This window comes from Prionailurus bengalensis, chromosome B1 (assembly GCF_016509475.1).
Source record: "Prionailurus bengalensis isolate Pbe53 chromosome B1, Fcat_Pben_1.1_paternal_pri, whole genome shotgun sequence".
NCBI lineage: Eukaryota > Metazoa > Chordata > Mammalia > Carnivora > Felidae > Prionailurus > Prionailurus bengalensis.
The window spans coordinates 119,916,379-119,933,653 of record NC_057344.1 but is presented as its reverse complement, the minus strand read 5'-3'; the positions used below and the strand labels follow the sequence as shown (position 1 = coordinate 119,933,653).

The following is a 17,275-nucleotide window of genomic DNA, read 5'->3' as shown; positions in this document are numbered from 1 at the left end:
TAAACTTAACTCAGTAGTTTCTTGTAAGTAATAATATTGGTATTGCTCTCTTGAAATTTTTGAATATTGGAAAATAAAGTTAATAAATACTATGCTAAATATTAAAAATAAATAATACGTTAATAATATTAGGAACCAAGATATTAAGTGTAAGTGAAGAAGACAGAAGTTAGGTAAAATCCCTATAATAGTTATATTTGATTTATAAATAGCAACTGATCTCATGTTTTTTATAGTTTTATTTTTTAAATGATTCAAAAACTGTGATAACTTAGGAAACTTTATTTCAAATATTTAGTTATCTTATAAAACTTATGTCCTATAATTACATTGTTTTATATAACATTTACTTTTTCTCCTCATTAATCAGCACTGAAGCAATTTTGACTACATATAATCTATGCTATGAATTGTATTCTAAAATCACCAATAATAGTAAAAACAACACTGTTTTTACTTTAAAACATGTACTTCCTGATTTCTAAAACTTGTATTTTTTAGCAATGCTTACTGAAAAGGTCTAGAAGCAGTGATACTCCAGTTATAGTTAGGATTCCTAACCCTTCAGATTTTGGTTTTAATATGCCCATTTTCATGGAAAGATACCAGTGTCTTGTGGAGAATAGCTGCTTCCAGGTCTGGAGTAGGAAAAATGCATATGAATCTGGGACAGCTTGTTAGTCCTGCAAGGAAGAAAGCATTCAAACACTATGGCATCATGTCCAGAGAGTACAGAAACGATCGTGAAGGGTACCCAAGGGCCATATTTGGGACACTTTGAGAATCGAAAAACAAATTTAAAAAAATCCTAAATTGACATAAAAAGAACACAGGAGGCTTCTGGCTCTGGTGACAATACAAGCTAGTATTGTACTTCATCACCAGCTGCAAACAACTACAGTACCTGGATCCACCTCCTTCAGGTCACTTCACGGCAGCTACCCTGTAGACTCAGAACCATGCTGCATACCATCCTCTTCACCAAATTGCTCAACTAAGACCAAGTCCTCACTGGACTGCTCAGGGTTCCAGACCTCATCCATTCCAAAATATGCCTGGTGCTATCTGCCCAGCTGTTCCTAGACTACCATTTAATATTGAGCCTAGCTCCTTTATAGGTTCCACAAGTCATATCAATGGTGTGTTGGTAACAGCACAGACAGTGGGCCCAACAACCTCAGCAGCTGCTGCTCTATCTATTCCTGCTGTCAGTACTCTTCCACAGTACAAATATGCTGGGGAGTTTGCTAGCCTCAACATCTTAATGTAAAGCCACAAGTTACCATGTAGCAGCCTGCTGTTAACGTACAAGGTCAGGAGCCTTTGACTACTTCCATGCTGGCATCTGCACCACCTCAAGTGCAAAAGCAAGTTGGGATGAATGGCTGATTCCTTTTATTCAAGCCATGCACCCTACTGTTGCTGATAAAAATCACTGATGTGTTGTTGGAGACTGGTAATTCAGAACCTCTTCATAGCCTTGAATCTCCAGAGTCTCTCTGTTCTAAGGTTGGTAAAGTGTTGCTGTACCACAAGCCTACCAAGCTAAAAAGGCTGCCCAGGAAGCAATTAACAATGTCATTGTAGTCCCAACTCTTTAAAATTGATCAGGGACCATGAAGAGAAACTCATGTTTCACCAAAGAAAATTATCTAAGCACCAAAAAGCTTAACTATCATGGGGAAATAACTGCTAAGTGTAAAATAAATGCAAAAGAGGAAAAGAAACTATGAGCCTTATGTACTGATCAAATGCTAGGTGTAGCAAACATAATGCTGGTTCTAGATTACTTCCTGATTCAAACACACACACACACACACACACACACACGCAATCTAAAAAGTGGTATTTTATAGATCCTGGGAAAAACGGTTTTCAGCAAAGTACAAAAATTTAAAGCATTTCTTTAATTTTATAATTCTTTACTTTGGAATAGCTCAGAATGTCATTTCAGTTTTAAATAAGAGAAATAATATCTGAACAAGGAAATGTACTTTGGATTACAAAACTCTTCCTTTAATAAAAATTTCTTAAACAGTAAAAAATATTAATAAGTAAACAAGGACATCTTGATAAGTTTATAAGGAACAATATTCTTGTATTTACTTGTTTAAATACTATAAACACTAGGATATTGTACACATGGTTAATTGGTTGTAATTTTATTTTTTTATTTGAGAGAGAGAGAGAGAGAGAGCATGTGCCAGGAGAGGGAAGAGGAAGAGAGAGAATCTTTTTTATTTTTATTTTTTTTACATTTGTTTATTTTTGAGAGACAGAGAGAGACAGAGTATGAGCAGAGGGGCAGAGAGAGAGGGAGACACAGAATCAAAAGCAGGCTCCAGGCTCCAAGCTGTCAGCATAGAGCCTGACATGGGCCTCAAACCCACGAACTGTGACATCAGGACCTGAACCAAAGTTGGACGCTCAACTGACTGAGCCACCCAGGTGCCCCTTGGAAGAGAGAGAATTTTAAGCAGGCTGCACTCTCAGTATGGAGCCCGATGTGGGGCTTGATCTCTTGACCCTGGGATCATGACCTGAGCCGAAATCAAGAGTTGGTTGCTCAACCAACTGAATCACCCAGGTGCTCCCAGTTGTAATTTTAAAATGACATTAATGAAGTTAGTTTTTACACACAGAAACTTTTAAATTCAAATTAAGTCTGAATGCCTGCAATACTACCTTAAAATGTAGAATGTTTTGGTCTAATGGACATATAAATATTAAATTTAATACTTAAGAAAAAAAATCTATAAATCACAAAAATGATAGTTTTCTTAATTAAAAAAACCCCATAGTTCCTCATTCTGAAAATGATTTATTGTACCTTTATCTTTTATTAAGATCAACTTCCTATTTTAAAATCTAATTATCTTATAAATGTAAAATACTATCTTGTGAATATAAGTATATTTTCATTTACTTACTGGTAAAATGATATGTCCTTATGATTTAAACATTAGTGATAACATTGCAGAAGTTTAGAATTTTAAATTTTTAGAATTTTAGTATTGGAATTTAGTTGAAAATGAGGCACAAAGTCTATGCTGAGTTGTAAAAATGTACAAGAAAATGCTACTAGAACAGTAGTTATTTTATCTCCTCCCAGAGTTATCTAGGTGTGTTTGAAATTTTGACAGTTTTAGTGTTCCATTTTGTGAAAGGTCCCAGCTTTTTTTTTTTTTTTAAGTAATTGCTACACTTCACGTTGGGCTGTACCTCATGTCCCTGAGATCAAGAGTTGCATATTCCTCTTCCTTTCCGCACCCCAAAGGTCCCAGTCTTAATAGGAATAAATGCATAGTTTTGGTTGCCTTATAGTTGCTTCATTTTGCAAATTTATGTGTAAATTTCACATTCTGTGCTATTTTAATACCTTACTTATTATATAGAAGAGGAAAGAGAGAAACCAAGTAATGACTAGTTCCTGCATTTGGTTTTTGCCAAAGAAGTCTGAATGATTTCTAAGAAGGCTCCACTAAGGCTATTTGAGAAGATTTTACATGACCCTTCCAACTTTAAAATAAAGAATCTTGAAATAAACTGAAACTGCATTTTGCTTGTGATGGGTTCTATATAAGCATAGCTGACTTCATCAGCCAGAATTGAAAGGAGATTCTGTATTACTAAGGAAAAGAAAATCTCACATGGACAAGTCTATCAGTCTTTCATTTCTGTAGGCTGACTTTAATCCTTATTTTATTCTAGTTGAAAAATCATGGTTTATCTCCATTTGTGATTTAATTTTATACCTGTAAATAAATACTACAATATTTCATCTAAAAACTATTAAGAGGTGCCTGGGTGGCTCAGTCGGTTAGGCGTCCGACTCCCGCTCAGGTCATGATCTCACAGTTTGTGGCTTGAGCCCTGCGCCGGGCTCTGTGCTGACAGCTTGGAGCCTGGAGCCTGCTTCGAATTCTGTGTCTTCCTCTCTCTCTGCTCCTCCCCCACTCATGCTCTGTCTCTCTTTCTCCTTCAAAAGTAAACAAAAACATTACAAAAATTTAAAACCAATTAAACTTGCAGGGCACTTGGGTGGCTCAGTTAGTTAAGTGCCTGACTCTTGATTTCGGCTTAGGTCAGGATCTCACAGTTTGTGGGTTGCATGGGGCTCTGCCCTGACAGTGAAGAGGCTGCTTGAGATTCTCTCTCTTCTCTCTCTGCACCCCCTCTCTCAAAATAAATAAACTTAAAAAAAGAAAAAAGATTAAAAAAAAACTATTAAACTTGTCATTTTAAGGATACTGCAGAAGTAATATAAATTTAATTTTTTTTTTTTTACTTAATATATCACTTATTCAGATAGTCACTAAAAACAGAATATAGAATACATATTGTTGACCCACTTAAAGTTGGTAGATTTATTCCTGGCATTTTCCTTTTCTGGTGATCTTTTTAGTGAATGAATTACTAAACTGATGATAAGTTCTACTTCTGTTTGGAAGCTTAGATTCTTACCTTTCTGTCATTAGGTTCATTTAATTTTTTATTGTATTTAGTTTGTAATATAACAGCAGACTCAGCCTGATGGATTGCTTTAAATTTTCCTAGAGTATTTACAGATTTATTTTGTTCTTGAAATATATAAATACTAAGAGGTCATTCTATTTACATTGCTTTTATTAAATTAATCTTGGAATAAAAAATCATAGGAAAGCTCTGTAATGAAATTACACATTTATTAAATCCTTGGTTCTATGTACAATCTCCACACACTTGTATGTTTTAACTTTTCTCTCATGTAAGATAATTTATTAAAAAAAGCAGGCAGGTGATGGCAAATAAACTTTTTAATGAAGATCTAATTTTGTCAATTTCACATTGATTTTGCTTGGATCATGGCGTGCAAGTACTTTGGGACCCAGTATGCCAATAATTAGAGCTCCATTTGGAGCTGTGATCAAGATGGCTAAAAATGCTATTGTCATCACATCCCTTGAATATGGTTCCAAGTGGGGTGCGCTGATGCTTGCTGTTTCTAGAGCCAGGGGACCTAATACAGCCTGCATTTAGAGGGCAAAAAGATGAGGCATAAAGAAAAATGTTAAAATAGTTATTATATGATAAAAGTTAGTGGTTCTGTTAAAACAAACAAAACCTAGTGGTAGGTTCAGAAAAGAGATGAGCCTTAAAGTGCTGAGGAATTTTCATGAATTACTCATCAATTTTATGTTCTCCCTAGTAAATATACCTGGACGAAAAGTGAAATAGTGACAAATCAGCGTGCAGACATTTGGGGGCTGGTTTCGTATTCTTATTATCTCAGCTTTCCCATTTAAGTATCTTTTTTGAGTGCTCACATTACTCGCAGAACCTCAGGAGTTTTAAACGAAGCAGGGTTTTGCTTATTTGCCTTTATCATGGATGATTAGTTTCTTGGCTGTAACAAGACAACACAAAATACTAAAGTTTCTTATGGTTCTCTAGGATTTTGTTGCTTGTCTTCTTGTTCTTCCTACTTGGGAGGCAGTGTGTATTGTAAAACTGACAAGAGGTGTGGAATCTACAAAGTGGGCACTGAGAGATTAGGAAGTAAGTTGCCTAATGTTATAGGCAAGTAACATGGTATTCAAAACAGCCAGTCTTGCCCCATGGACCTGCTTTTTTAATCATGACACAGAAAATTTTGTTGTATGAAAATTCACAACCTTCTGTGGTGGAGTAACAATGGAAAAAAGAATCTCTGGAAATCAAGACATGCTGTCACGTTAAAAAGTCTAACAATAAGTAGCAACACCTTTGAGTAGGAACAGAACATCATTAAATCAGAGGGCAAAACTACAAGGTCTCCCTTTTCATTCATTCATTCACTCCTTCATTCATTCACTCACTCGTCATTCATTCTTGTAGATAAGTAATGCTTACTGTATACCTCCTGCATGCCAGGCACTGTGTTAAGGGCTGGGGAAAATATAATGGAAGGAAACCAGACACTATTCCTTGTCTTTCCCAGATAGTCTGGTGGGGAGATTTAGTCATTAATTAAAACCATACAAATTAAATGCATAATTAAAAATAATATATGTGCATCCATGTATGGTGGAGTGGGTGGCAGGGGTAGGAAAGATATATTTTTAAAAGAATGTGTTTTTACTTTAAAGTTGTAACAGTTAGCTCTACAATATTCAGCAAAATGTAAACATTCCAGTATTCAGATATATTCTTAGTTTATATTTTGGGAACATAGGGAAAAAATGTTTCAGAAGTTTGGGAAGTATTTGTCATTAAAAGTACGCTTTTTAACTTCAGAAGAATTGCTTTTAAAACAGATTTTAAAATATTACATCATTTTCAACAAGTAGTTGTGATCAATGAAGCTTTTTAAAAGTAAGGCTAGTAGCCCACATTTTGTGATTAAAGTAACATTATTCATTTAGGATTAAAAAGTCATAAACATTAAAAATTATTAAAATGGCTTAATATGTTCTTACCTGGACTGTAGCTTTGGGGATCCACGATAAAGCAATAAATATTTTCTCCTTAAAACTAAAACCAGCAAAACACATCAATAAAAAAGTACAAGAAATTCGAACCAATAATGCCAAACTCATGGTAACAACACAAATGCCTACAACAAATAAAAACAAACATAAATAATAAAATATTTGGGAAGAAGTGGTTCTTTATACCTAGAGATGTGATTTGCAGAAGTACTGAAAACATTTTAAGACTATTGCCTCTTTATGTCTTCATTTTCTTAAGTTAAAATAATAATCATAAAAAATAAAAATATGATTGAAGCTTCTATGTAAAGTGCAAGAGATGATCTTGCACTTTAGAGGTACCATGAAAGACAAGATAGACTACATTTATTTAATTCTGAGTTAACAGACTTTGAACTTTCACTATAAAATAAAGTATTCAAAAGGTGCTGATGGTATGTAATATTTTTTGTCAGAAATGAATTCCAGCCTGCATTTCCTCAGGTCACTCAGGAAAAGATATTCAGGGCTGTCTTTGGTAGCAAAGAGCACACAGGGTAACATAAGAGCAAATATATGTTATTAACTGTGTCAGTATGAGTTTCTGAAGAAGGTTCTCGTAGCATTCAAAGACATATTGTAAACAAAATAAAAATCATTCATAATTTTCTTAAATATTTTCAAATCTTATATTTTTTGTGCCTCTAATTATTCTTACCAATAGCATTTGATTTAAGAGATGTAACAGATACTTCTGATCCAACCAAACCAAAAAGAAGGGGTTGAAAAATACACCATACAGTTTTAATAACTCTTTGGACTCTAATCTGTAGAAAAGAACAATATATTTTTAGTTATTGTAACACATGAAAATGATTACATTTTAGAAATTAAAGTCTTAATATTTATTGAACTTAAGATATCTTATTTGTAGATGAAATGTTAAAGTTTAATAAAAATTGAGTAGGTGAATTGTTTTAGTCAAACACTTAAGTAGATTTTGGTTAAAAAATCTATAAAGCTGATAGCAACATTATTTACAATAGCCAAGTTATGGAAGCAGACCAAGTGTCCCATCGATTGATGAGTGGATAAAGAAGATGTGGTATGTATACACACACACACACACACACACACACACACACACACTGGAATAGTATTCAGCCATAAAAAAAGAATGAAATCTTGCCATTTGCAACGACATGGATGAAGCTAGAGAGCATAATGCTAAGTGAAATAAGTCAGAGAAAGACATACTGTATAATTTCACTCGTGTGGAATTTAAGAAACAAAGCAAATGAGCAAAGAGAAAAAAGAGAGAGAGAGAGAGAGAGAGAGAGAGAAAGAAACAGACTCTGAATTATAGAGAACAAAGTGATGGTTATCAGAGGGGAGGGGAGTGGGGGTGGGTGAAATAGGTAAGGGGGATTGAGGAGTATACTTGTGATGAACGTTGAGTGATATATGGAGTTGTTGAAACAATATATTGTACAACCTGAAACTAATATAACAACTGTATGCTAACTAACTGGAATTAAAATAAAAACTTTAAAAAAAGAAGTAAAATAGAAATAAATGTTCCTTGAAACTGGAAAAAAAATCTACAAAGTTACTCAATAAAAATATTTGGTAATCTTGTCATGAAACAAATAAGGTTTTGGAGTTCCAGACATGTTCTGATGTTTCAGTAAGAACCCTAGCTTTTGTTTGTAAGGTAACAGAACAAATACAGAACTAGCACTACCTCATGCCTGGTAAGAATGTACTCAAGATTATGCAAACATTTCAGCTCTCAAAAGGGAGTTTATAAGGCCTCCACTAACAATTATCTTGGGACCCAAGCCCATGAAAGTGAATCTTGGTATGTTCTAAGCTACTAGGCAAAAAATGTCAGTAATCTGTCAGGCCTGCTTCCAAAGGACACATGTTGAAAACTTCAAAGTTATTTTTTCCTGAAAACAAAACCAAACCCATATAATACAGACTCTTATTTGGTTGCCTGCCTGGCTTTCCTTTCTGAGAATGAACCCTTCCCAGGGCTACTTCTCCAGTTATGTGGTTACAACAAAGTCCCCTACTGATGCAACAGTACCCTGGCTCGTTTCAAGGAATCTGGATGAAGAGATTTTAGTTTCAGTCTGGGCTTATCTTTTTTTAAAGACACATAAAACCTTCATATCCTTTGTATTGGGTATAAACTATATTCCTAACTATTCCCCTTATGACTGGGCTTTCTGATTTATAAAAGTAAAGTTTAAAAAAGGAAAAAAAGAAAAACAATTTTACTCTTTCTTCTTGGTGGCACATTATCCTAGTTGTTACTTTTAATTTTTATTTTTTATTTTATTTATTTATTTTTTTTAATGTTTTTTTTAAATTTATTTTTTAGACAGAGAGAGACAGGGCATGAGCAGGGGAGGAGCAGAGAGAGAGGGAGACACAGAATCCAAAGCAGGCTCCAGGCTCTGAGCTGTCAGCACAGAGCCCGACGCGGGGCTTGAACTCATGGACCGCGAGATCGTGACCGGCCAAAGTCAGACGCTTAACCGACTGAGCCACCCAGGCGCCCCTAATTTTTAAAACATATTCTTTACTGTTTGATTTATTTTATCATATAAAAAATAATTTTAGTAATTTTCATTTCATTTATTTAATTGTAACTTATTATTAACCATTTAATTTATTTTACAGTTATGATACTATTGCAATACTAAACAAAATGTTAATATAATTTTCGGGTCAGGAACTTCTCAAGCTGATTCTAAAGTTTATCTAAGAAAGAATTTGTATAAGAGCAGTCAAGAAATACTTTAATCCCATTTACAGTTGCACCAAAAACCATAAAATACCTAGGAATAAATCTAACCAAAGAGGTGAAAAATCTATACGCTGAAAACTATAGAAAGCTTGCGAAAGAAATTGAAGAATACACACACAAAAAAAGGAAAAAATTTCCATGATCCTGGATAAGAAAAAAAAATATTATTAAAATCCCAACACTACCCAAAGCAATCTACATATTCAGTGCAATCTCTATCAAAATAACACCAGCATTCTTTACAGAGCTAGAACAAATAATCCTAAAATTTGTATGGAACCAGAAAAGACCCCGAATAGCCAAAGCAATCTTAAAAAAGAAAACCAAAGTAGGAGGCATCACAATCCCAGACTTCAAGCTATACTACAAAGCTGTAATCATCAAGACAGTATGGTACTGGCACAAGAACAGACACTCAGATCAATGGAACAGAATAGAGAACCCAGAAATGGACCCTCAAACGTATGGCCAACTAATCTTTGACAAAGCAGGAAAGAATATCCAATGGAATAAAGACAGTCTTTTCAGCAAGTGGTGCTGGGAAAACTGGACAGCGACATGCAGAAGAATGAATCTGAACCACTTTCTTATACCATAAACAAAAATAAACTCAAAATGCACAAAAGACCTAAATGTAAGACAGGAAGCCATCAAAATCCTCAAGAAGAAAGCAGGCAAAAACCTCTTTGATCTTGGCCCCATCAACTTCTTACTCAACACATCTCTGGAGGCAAGGGAAACAAAAGCAAAAATGAACTACTGGGACCTCATCAAAATAAAAAGCTTCTGCACAGTGAAGGAAATAATCAGCAAAACTAAAAGGCAACCGACAGAATGGGAGAAGGTATTTGCAAATGACATATCAGATAAAGGGTTAGTATCCAAAATCTATAAAAAACTTATCAAACACCTAAAAAACAAACAATCCAGTGAAGAAATGGGCCAAAGACATGAATAGACACTTCTCCAAAGAAGACATCCAGATGGCCAATCGACACATGAAAAAAATGCTCCACATCACTCATCATCCGGGAAATACAAATCAAAACCACAATGAGATACCACCTCACACCTGTCAGAATGGCTAACATTAACAACTCAGGCAACAACAGATGTTGGCGAGGATGTGGAGAAAGAGGATCTCTTTTGCATTGTTGGTGGCAATGCAAGCTGGTGCAGCCACTCTGGAAAACAGTATGGAGGTCCCTCAAAAAACTAAAAATAGAACTACCCTATGACCCAGCAATTGCACTACTAGTCATTTATCCAAGGGATACAGGTGTGCTGTTTTGAAGGGACACATGCACCCCCATGTTTATAGCAGCACTATCAACAATAGCCAAAGTATGGAAAGAGCCCAATGTCCATTGATGGAAGAATGGATAAAGAAGATGTGGTATATATATATACAATGGAGTATTACTCAGCAATCAAAAAGAATGAAATCTTGCCATTTGCAACTACGTGGATGGAACTGGAGGGTATTATGCTAAGTGAAATTAGTCAGAGAAAGACAAAAATCATATGACTTCACTCATATGAGGACTTTAAGAGACAAAGCAGATGAACATAGGGAAGGGAAACAAAAAATAATATAAAAACAGGGAGGGGGACAAAACAGAAGAGACTCATAAATATTTAGAACAAACTGAGGGTTACTGTAGGGGTTGTGGCAGGCGGGGATGGGTTAAATGGGTAAGGGGCACTAAGGAATCTACTCCTGAAATCATTGTTGCACTATATCCTAACTAATTTGGATGTTAATTTTAAAAAATAAAAAAATTTTTAAAAATTAAAAAAAAAGAAATACTTTAAAAATAAGTACAATGGGGGCGCCTGGGTGGCTCAGTCGGTTAAGCGTCTGATTTCAGCTCAGGTCACGATCTCGCGGTCCGTGAGTTCGAGCCCCACGTCGGGCTCCGGGCTGATGGCTTGGAGCCTGGAGCCTTCTTCTGATTCTGTGTCTCCCACTCTCTCTGCCCCTCCCCTGTTCATGCTCTGTCTCTCTCTGTCTCAAAAATAAATAAACGTTAAAAAAATTAAAAAAAAATAATAAGTACAATAACAGGGAATCTTCCATATTAGATTTTGAGACATAAAACTATAGTGATTTAAAATAGAGTGGTACTGGCAGAGAACTAGATAAATAGGATTGAATAGATTCCAGAAATGAACTTGTATGTGTGTGTGTATATAATGTGAGAGTTTAGCTCATGGTAAAAGAGGCACTTAAAAATTATTGAATAATTAATGGATCAGTCAGTACATAATTTAGCAAAAAATGCCTGTCCAGTTTGTGTGCATATATATGTGTCCGTAGATATATAGTATATGTATATGTATACATATTTATAAACACACACACATATATCCTTAACAGCATTTAAAAAAATAAATTCCAGATGAATTAAAGAACCAAATGCAAAAATAAAACAAATAAAAACTAACAAAATATTAGATGATAATATGGAAGATATTGTTTATACAATCTTATAATCTTGGGTGAAGATATCCTTCTTAAACAAGATATAGCATCCAAAACAAAAAAGAAAAATGGACAGGTTTGACTATACAAAAGACATAACAAAGTTGAAAATAAGCAAAAATTATATGCAATATATGCGTAACAAAGGATTAGCAGCATTAAGATATAAAGAAACTATAAATTAGGAACAAAAGGCAAATAAATCAATTAAAAATGGCAAAGAAGATGAATAGGTAGTTAAAAAAGAATACATAAAGAGAAGTTTACTGCACTACTGTGAGAAATGTAAACAAAGAATAAGAATGTTGTATCATTTCTTACCCATCAGATTATTTAAATTCTTTGAAGGAATATTTTGCACTACCCATCAAAATAGAAATGTTCCATTTCTAAATTCTGCAATTATGTTTCTAGGAATCTATTTTTATAGAAGTGCTTGTGTATTTGCAAAAGGACACATGAACAGGATTGTTCATGGCAGCACTGTTTATAATAACAAAATGGAAATGATCTAAATGTACAAATAGAGAACAAATTAAAGGAAATGATTAAATCTGGGAAGAGGGGTATAATATTTGGGAGTGTTAGGGGAAAAGGAGTCTTATATTTTATTATATGTGTGGGCCTTTTGTATTGTTTTAATCTTTTGCAAGCATTTTTCATGTATCAACTGTATAACTAAAATTTTAATGAATAAATAATAAAATAAGATAATTAAATACATAAATAAAATAATAACACTAAATTAAGTAATTTAAATAATTTAAATTTAATTAAAGAAAATAAATTAAATAAATAAAAGTTAATCATATCGTATAAAACTTGGGTAAAAGAAAGCAGCCTGATGTGATAGCTCAACTTATGATTTCATTTTACTGTATTTCCAGGTCCCTTTCCTAAATATTTTATTTCCTTGATTGATTTATACACTTTCTTGAAGACACAAACTTCTGGAACATCTTCCAACTAGAACAAAGAGATTTCCTAAATGTCTATTATGATGTAAAAAAAAACCCAGTTAATTTATCTTAAAAAATGTGTTAAAAATATTCACCTTTTCCGTGGACCAGTTTACCCCAGCAACAAAAGACAACGCTAGTGTGAATAATCCTCCAGCTGCATGTAAACCAATATGATGGCTGCCCAAGACAGCAGAAACACACATACTCAAAATAAGGAATGCTCTCTTCAGTGAAAGTTTTGTCTAGAATTAGATACTTAGAAATTAATTTACATTTAATACATAATACAATATTTACATCTTCTATCATTGATTATTGATCTTTTGATATCATGTCTCTATATGTTATATTAAATAATATCTAAAATTTTTACATTCTTTACCACCAAATATTTTAGCAGATTTGGTACCAAGTGAAAAAATTTGTAATTATTACATTTTATCCTCTGCCACATCTCTGATACTAATGCCAGTAAAATGGCTATAATACTTTAGCTGTAAGTGAAGAAGAAAGGAAAGAGACCCTTATGTAGTTCTATATATTTTAATATCTCTTTAGCTAAGACAATTGTTAAGGGGAAATTAAGATGGAAGTTACAGAAATACAAGAGTAATGGCATATCCTTTGGTGGAGGAAAGGGTTGAGTTTAATAGAGTTGCCTTAGCCAAAGGAAGTGGGAGTGAATTTAAGTTAGAAAACATGCAGAGATAAATGGCAATCTATTTCCCCAAAAATGTTCAATGGAAAATTGGAGGGAAAAATCATTAGGGAAAATTGTCAGGGGTCAACAGGCAATTCAGTGAATAAAGGGGTGGTGGAATTGAAAAGGTACTCTGGGTTAAGTACACTTTTCTGATATTCTTATTTGCCAAATTAGGAAGCAGAGACTCTAGTCAAGACCATTGACTTGTATCAATCACAGCTGTGCTCCATTTTAAGCAGAGAGTAGGCATTGGAGGCTATTTTGGGGGAAGGAGAATTAAATGTTACATTTAACTGTTTATGGCTCTTCCAAAAGTTCAAATTTTTTTTTTTAAACTTTTTTTTTTCAACGTTTATTTATTTTTGGGACAGAGAGAGACAGAGCATGAACGGGGGAGGGGCAGAGAGAGAGGGAGACACAGAATCAGAAACAGGCTCCAGGCTCTGAGCCATCAGCCCAGAGCCTGAAGCGGGGCTCGAACTCACAGACCACGAGATCGTGACCTGGCTGAAGTCGGACGCTTAACCGACTGCGCCACCCAGGCGCCCCCAAAAGTTCAAATTTTTAAAAGAAATATCTAATAGTATACTTCTAAAAAATAAACTTTTTATTTACCTGATCTTCACTTGGAAAATATCGAACAAAAATTCCCAAAATAGCTCCTGCCAGCACACCAATAAGTATGTCCCGGAAAGAGGCGAGGATATTTTTAAGTACACTGCCTATAAGGACACACAATAAAGGAAACATTTCATAGAGAAATATTTTCACATACTTCACATATCAGAGGATCAAATCTAGGTGGTTTCATAAAGAAAGGCACATATTTTCCAGAACAAATATACAAAAATGGTCCTTTAACACTCACATACTTGAAAATATATGATTTGTTTGATAAATTATATATTGTCAAATAATTTAATAAATACACACAATTCAGAAATGTTCATTGAAAATATAGGCCAGAAAACAAAGAAGTAATAAGCCATAATGTGGCTCACCTACACATACAACCTGAAAGACCAAGTGAAATGGAAGAATGGACAGAAATGGACAAAGGAACACCTCTGGTACCTAGCACATGTTTCTTCTCCAATATACTATTATGACAAAGAAACAAATGACTTAAAAATGAAAAGAAAAATTTAACAACAACAGAAGATTTATTACAGGATCAATCCTAGGAATATTCGAGTCAGGAGTCAATTGAGTTTCTAATATATTTTATGTACCCATATCTGCAGTTTAGAGTAATAAGTTTTAAAAAAGATCCTGAGTCACAAAAAAGTTGTTATGCTATGTGTATTTAGCGTAATAAGGTGTGTGTGTGTGTGTGTGTGTGTATGTGTGTGTGTGTGTGTGTGTGTGTGTGTATTTAGAAATGTTCTTTATTAACAAATTATAGAAATGCAGGGTGACAACAATAAGATAGTAGATTTGGAAGCCCCAGAACCTTGTTCCCTCACAGAGGCATCAATTTAACAACATACAGTCCAAAAGCCTTAATGGAACTCCACAAACCAATTAAGAAGTTGCAGTAAGAGAAAAGTGACTCATCATGTAGAAGGAAGCTCCTGGAAGATTATCAGAGGATTTCAGAGTGGAAATCTTAAAACAACCAGAAGAGGGTGGGATGATAAATTCAAAGTGCTGAAACAAAAAAAAAAAAAAAACCTGCCAATCAAGAATATTATTCTACAAAATTACCTTTCAAAATGAATAAAAAATTAAGACTTAGATAAACAAAAGTTGAAGGAGTTCATCACCACTACACCTGACTTACAAGAAATGTTAGAGGGAATCTTCAAGTGGAAGTAAAAGGATGTTATCAATACAAAAGCACACAAATATAAATCTTTGGTAAAGGTAAATACCATAGATGAATTCAGAATCCTGTAATACTGTAACAGTGGTGAGTTAATCACTTTCAGTTCTGTTATAGAATTTAAGATAAAGACATGAATATAACCGTAAGACTGTTAATGGATATACAACATAAAAAGATTTAATTTGTGACATGGATTACAAAGTGAAGAGGGTGAGATGTAAAGGATTAGAATTTTCATATGTGATTGAAATTTAAGTTATCACTTTGAGTTTTTGTAAGGATAGAAAAAGATATTCCATGCAAATGGTAACCAAAAGACAGCAGGGTGGTTATACTTATATCAAACAAAATAAAATTTAAGTCAAATACAAAAAAGTCACAAGAGATAAAGAAGAACATTATATAATGATAAAAAGGCCAACTGACCCAGACCTAATAAGATGAGGTCTCCATATCTACGATATTCCAAAATATAGACGTATTGAAGATCTAACGTAAAAATAAAACCCTGAAAGTCCTTAACATTTTAAGTGACAGTTTATACAGTCATGAGTCAAGAGAAGATTTTCTAAGCATGTAACTGCTTGGTTTTTCACTTTTTCTGTCCTCCTCAAATTAGGTGTGATCGCCTGTAGCATGCTGTGTAGCACCGCATACTATCGACTATGACATTTTGTAATTTTTTGTTTAACACAAACTCCTTGAGAACATGAGCCACATGGGCTTCTCTGCTGTGTCAAATAGTATAGAATAGTACTTAAAAGTGTGGGTATGGGGTTGCATCCCAGTGAAAACTGGGTTTCCAGTTTTGGGTCTGTGATTTTGACCAAGTTACTTAACCTCTGTTCCTTGGTTTCCTATTCTGTAAAATGAACATAGTACCATTGTGACTATTAAATGAGTGAAAATAGGGGTGCCTGGGTGGCGCAGTCGGTTAAGCGTCCGACTTCAGCCAGGTCACGATCTCGCGGTCCGGGAGTTCGAGCCCCGCGTCAGGCTCTGGGCTGATGGCTCAGAGCCTGGAGCCTGTTTCTGATTCTGTGTCTCCCTCTCTCTCTGCCCCTCCCCCGTTCATGCTCTGTCTCTCTCTGTCCCAAAAATAAATAAACGTTGAAAAAAAAAATTAAAAAAAAAATAAATGAGTGAAAATATCTATGGAACTTGGAGCAACTATCAAAGCAATTACTCAACAAAAGCTAATATTGTCGTTCAGTGTTTATCCTCAGTATTTGGCACAGCTGTTGGCACAATGAAAGAAGAGCACAAAAAATATTTTTGAAAGAATTACTGATACTTGTCATGAAGGTAAAGATTTCCAGATTTGACAATAAAAATTTTAAAATTCTGAATTGCAAACAAAAAAAAAAAGATAAAGGTTAAAGTAAAATTACAAATGTCGATAACTATAGAGTATAGGTTATCATTCCCAATTTTATGCAGAATCTTGACAAATCAAAAAGAACAAAAGATGAACACACCTGTAAGACGAAAGCAAAGGATTTCAAGAAAAGCAACTTATAAAACATTCCAAGATGCCAATGGCCAATAAACTTGAATATTTTAAAATACCACTAGTATTCAAAGCACTTCATTTAAAGAAGCCTCGCTTTTCACCTATGAAATTAACAAAGGTATAAAAAACTAGTAATACCTAGTTTTGAAGAAGGTGAAGAGAAAGTAGCAAGGTTTTTTACCCTGCTAGGACATGACATTGTGGTAATATATGTCAGAAAGCTTATAACTATATATACTTTTATCTCAACAATTCCACTTTGAGATTATGAAAATATTAAGATTAGGTACAACTATTTAGCTATAAGACATTCAACCATGCATTATTTTAACAGTAAATATTGGAGTCAACTTCAATTTTCAACAGGTTAAGTAAGTATGATACAGCCAAAAGAAAACTACACAACCATTTAAAAGGTCATGGAAATATATTTACTGAAAAGAAACTTGTTAGTGATATACAGCAAAGTGCAAAGCAACTCAGGTTACAAGAAAGTATGGCCAATTCTTATAATTTTATAAGAATATTGGGATGGAAG

General features: G+C 34.1%; 1 protein-coding gene across 2 annotated transcripts in view; it reads right to left on the bottom strand.

Annotated features, from left to right (window-relative positions):
- Positions 1 to 4,666: 4,666 nt before the first annotated feature.
- SLC9B1 (solute carrier family 9 member B1) overlaps positions 4,667 to 17,275 on the bottom strand; it is a 75,516-nt gene continuing 62,907 nt past the window's right edge. For both annotated transcript variants that reach the window (XM_043571474.1, XM_043571483.1), the window contains 5 exons: positions 14,012 to 14,118; positions 12,786 to 12,935; positions 7,147 to 7,255; positions 6,438 to 6,574; positions 4,667 to 5,009 (listed from right to left, as the gene is read on the bottom strand). In XM_043571474.1, the coding sequence (XP_043427409.1) occupies positions 4,797 to 5,009; positions 6,438 to 6,574; positions 7,147 to 7,255; positions 12,786 to 12,935; positions 14,012 to 14,118 (716 nt within the window). In that variant the 3' untranslated portion in view covers positions 4,667 to 4,796. The remainder of the gene's footprint in view (positions 5,010 to 6,437; positions 6,575 to 7,146; positions 7,256 to 12,785; positions 12,936 to 14,011; positions 14,119 to 17,275) is intronic.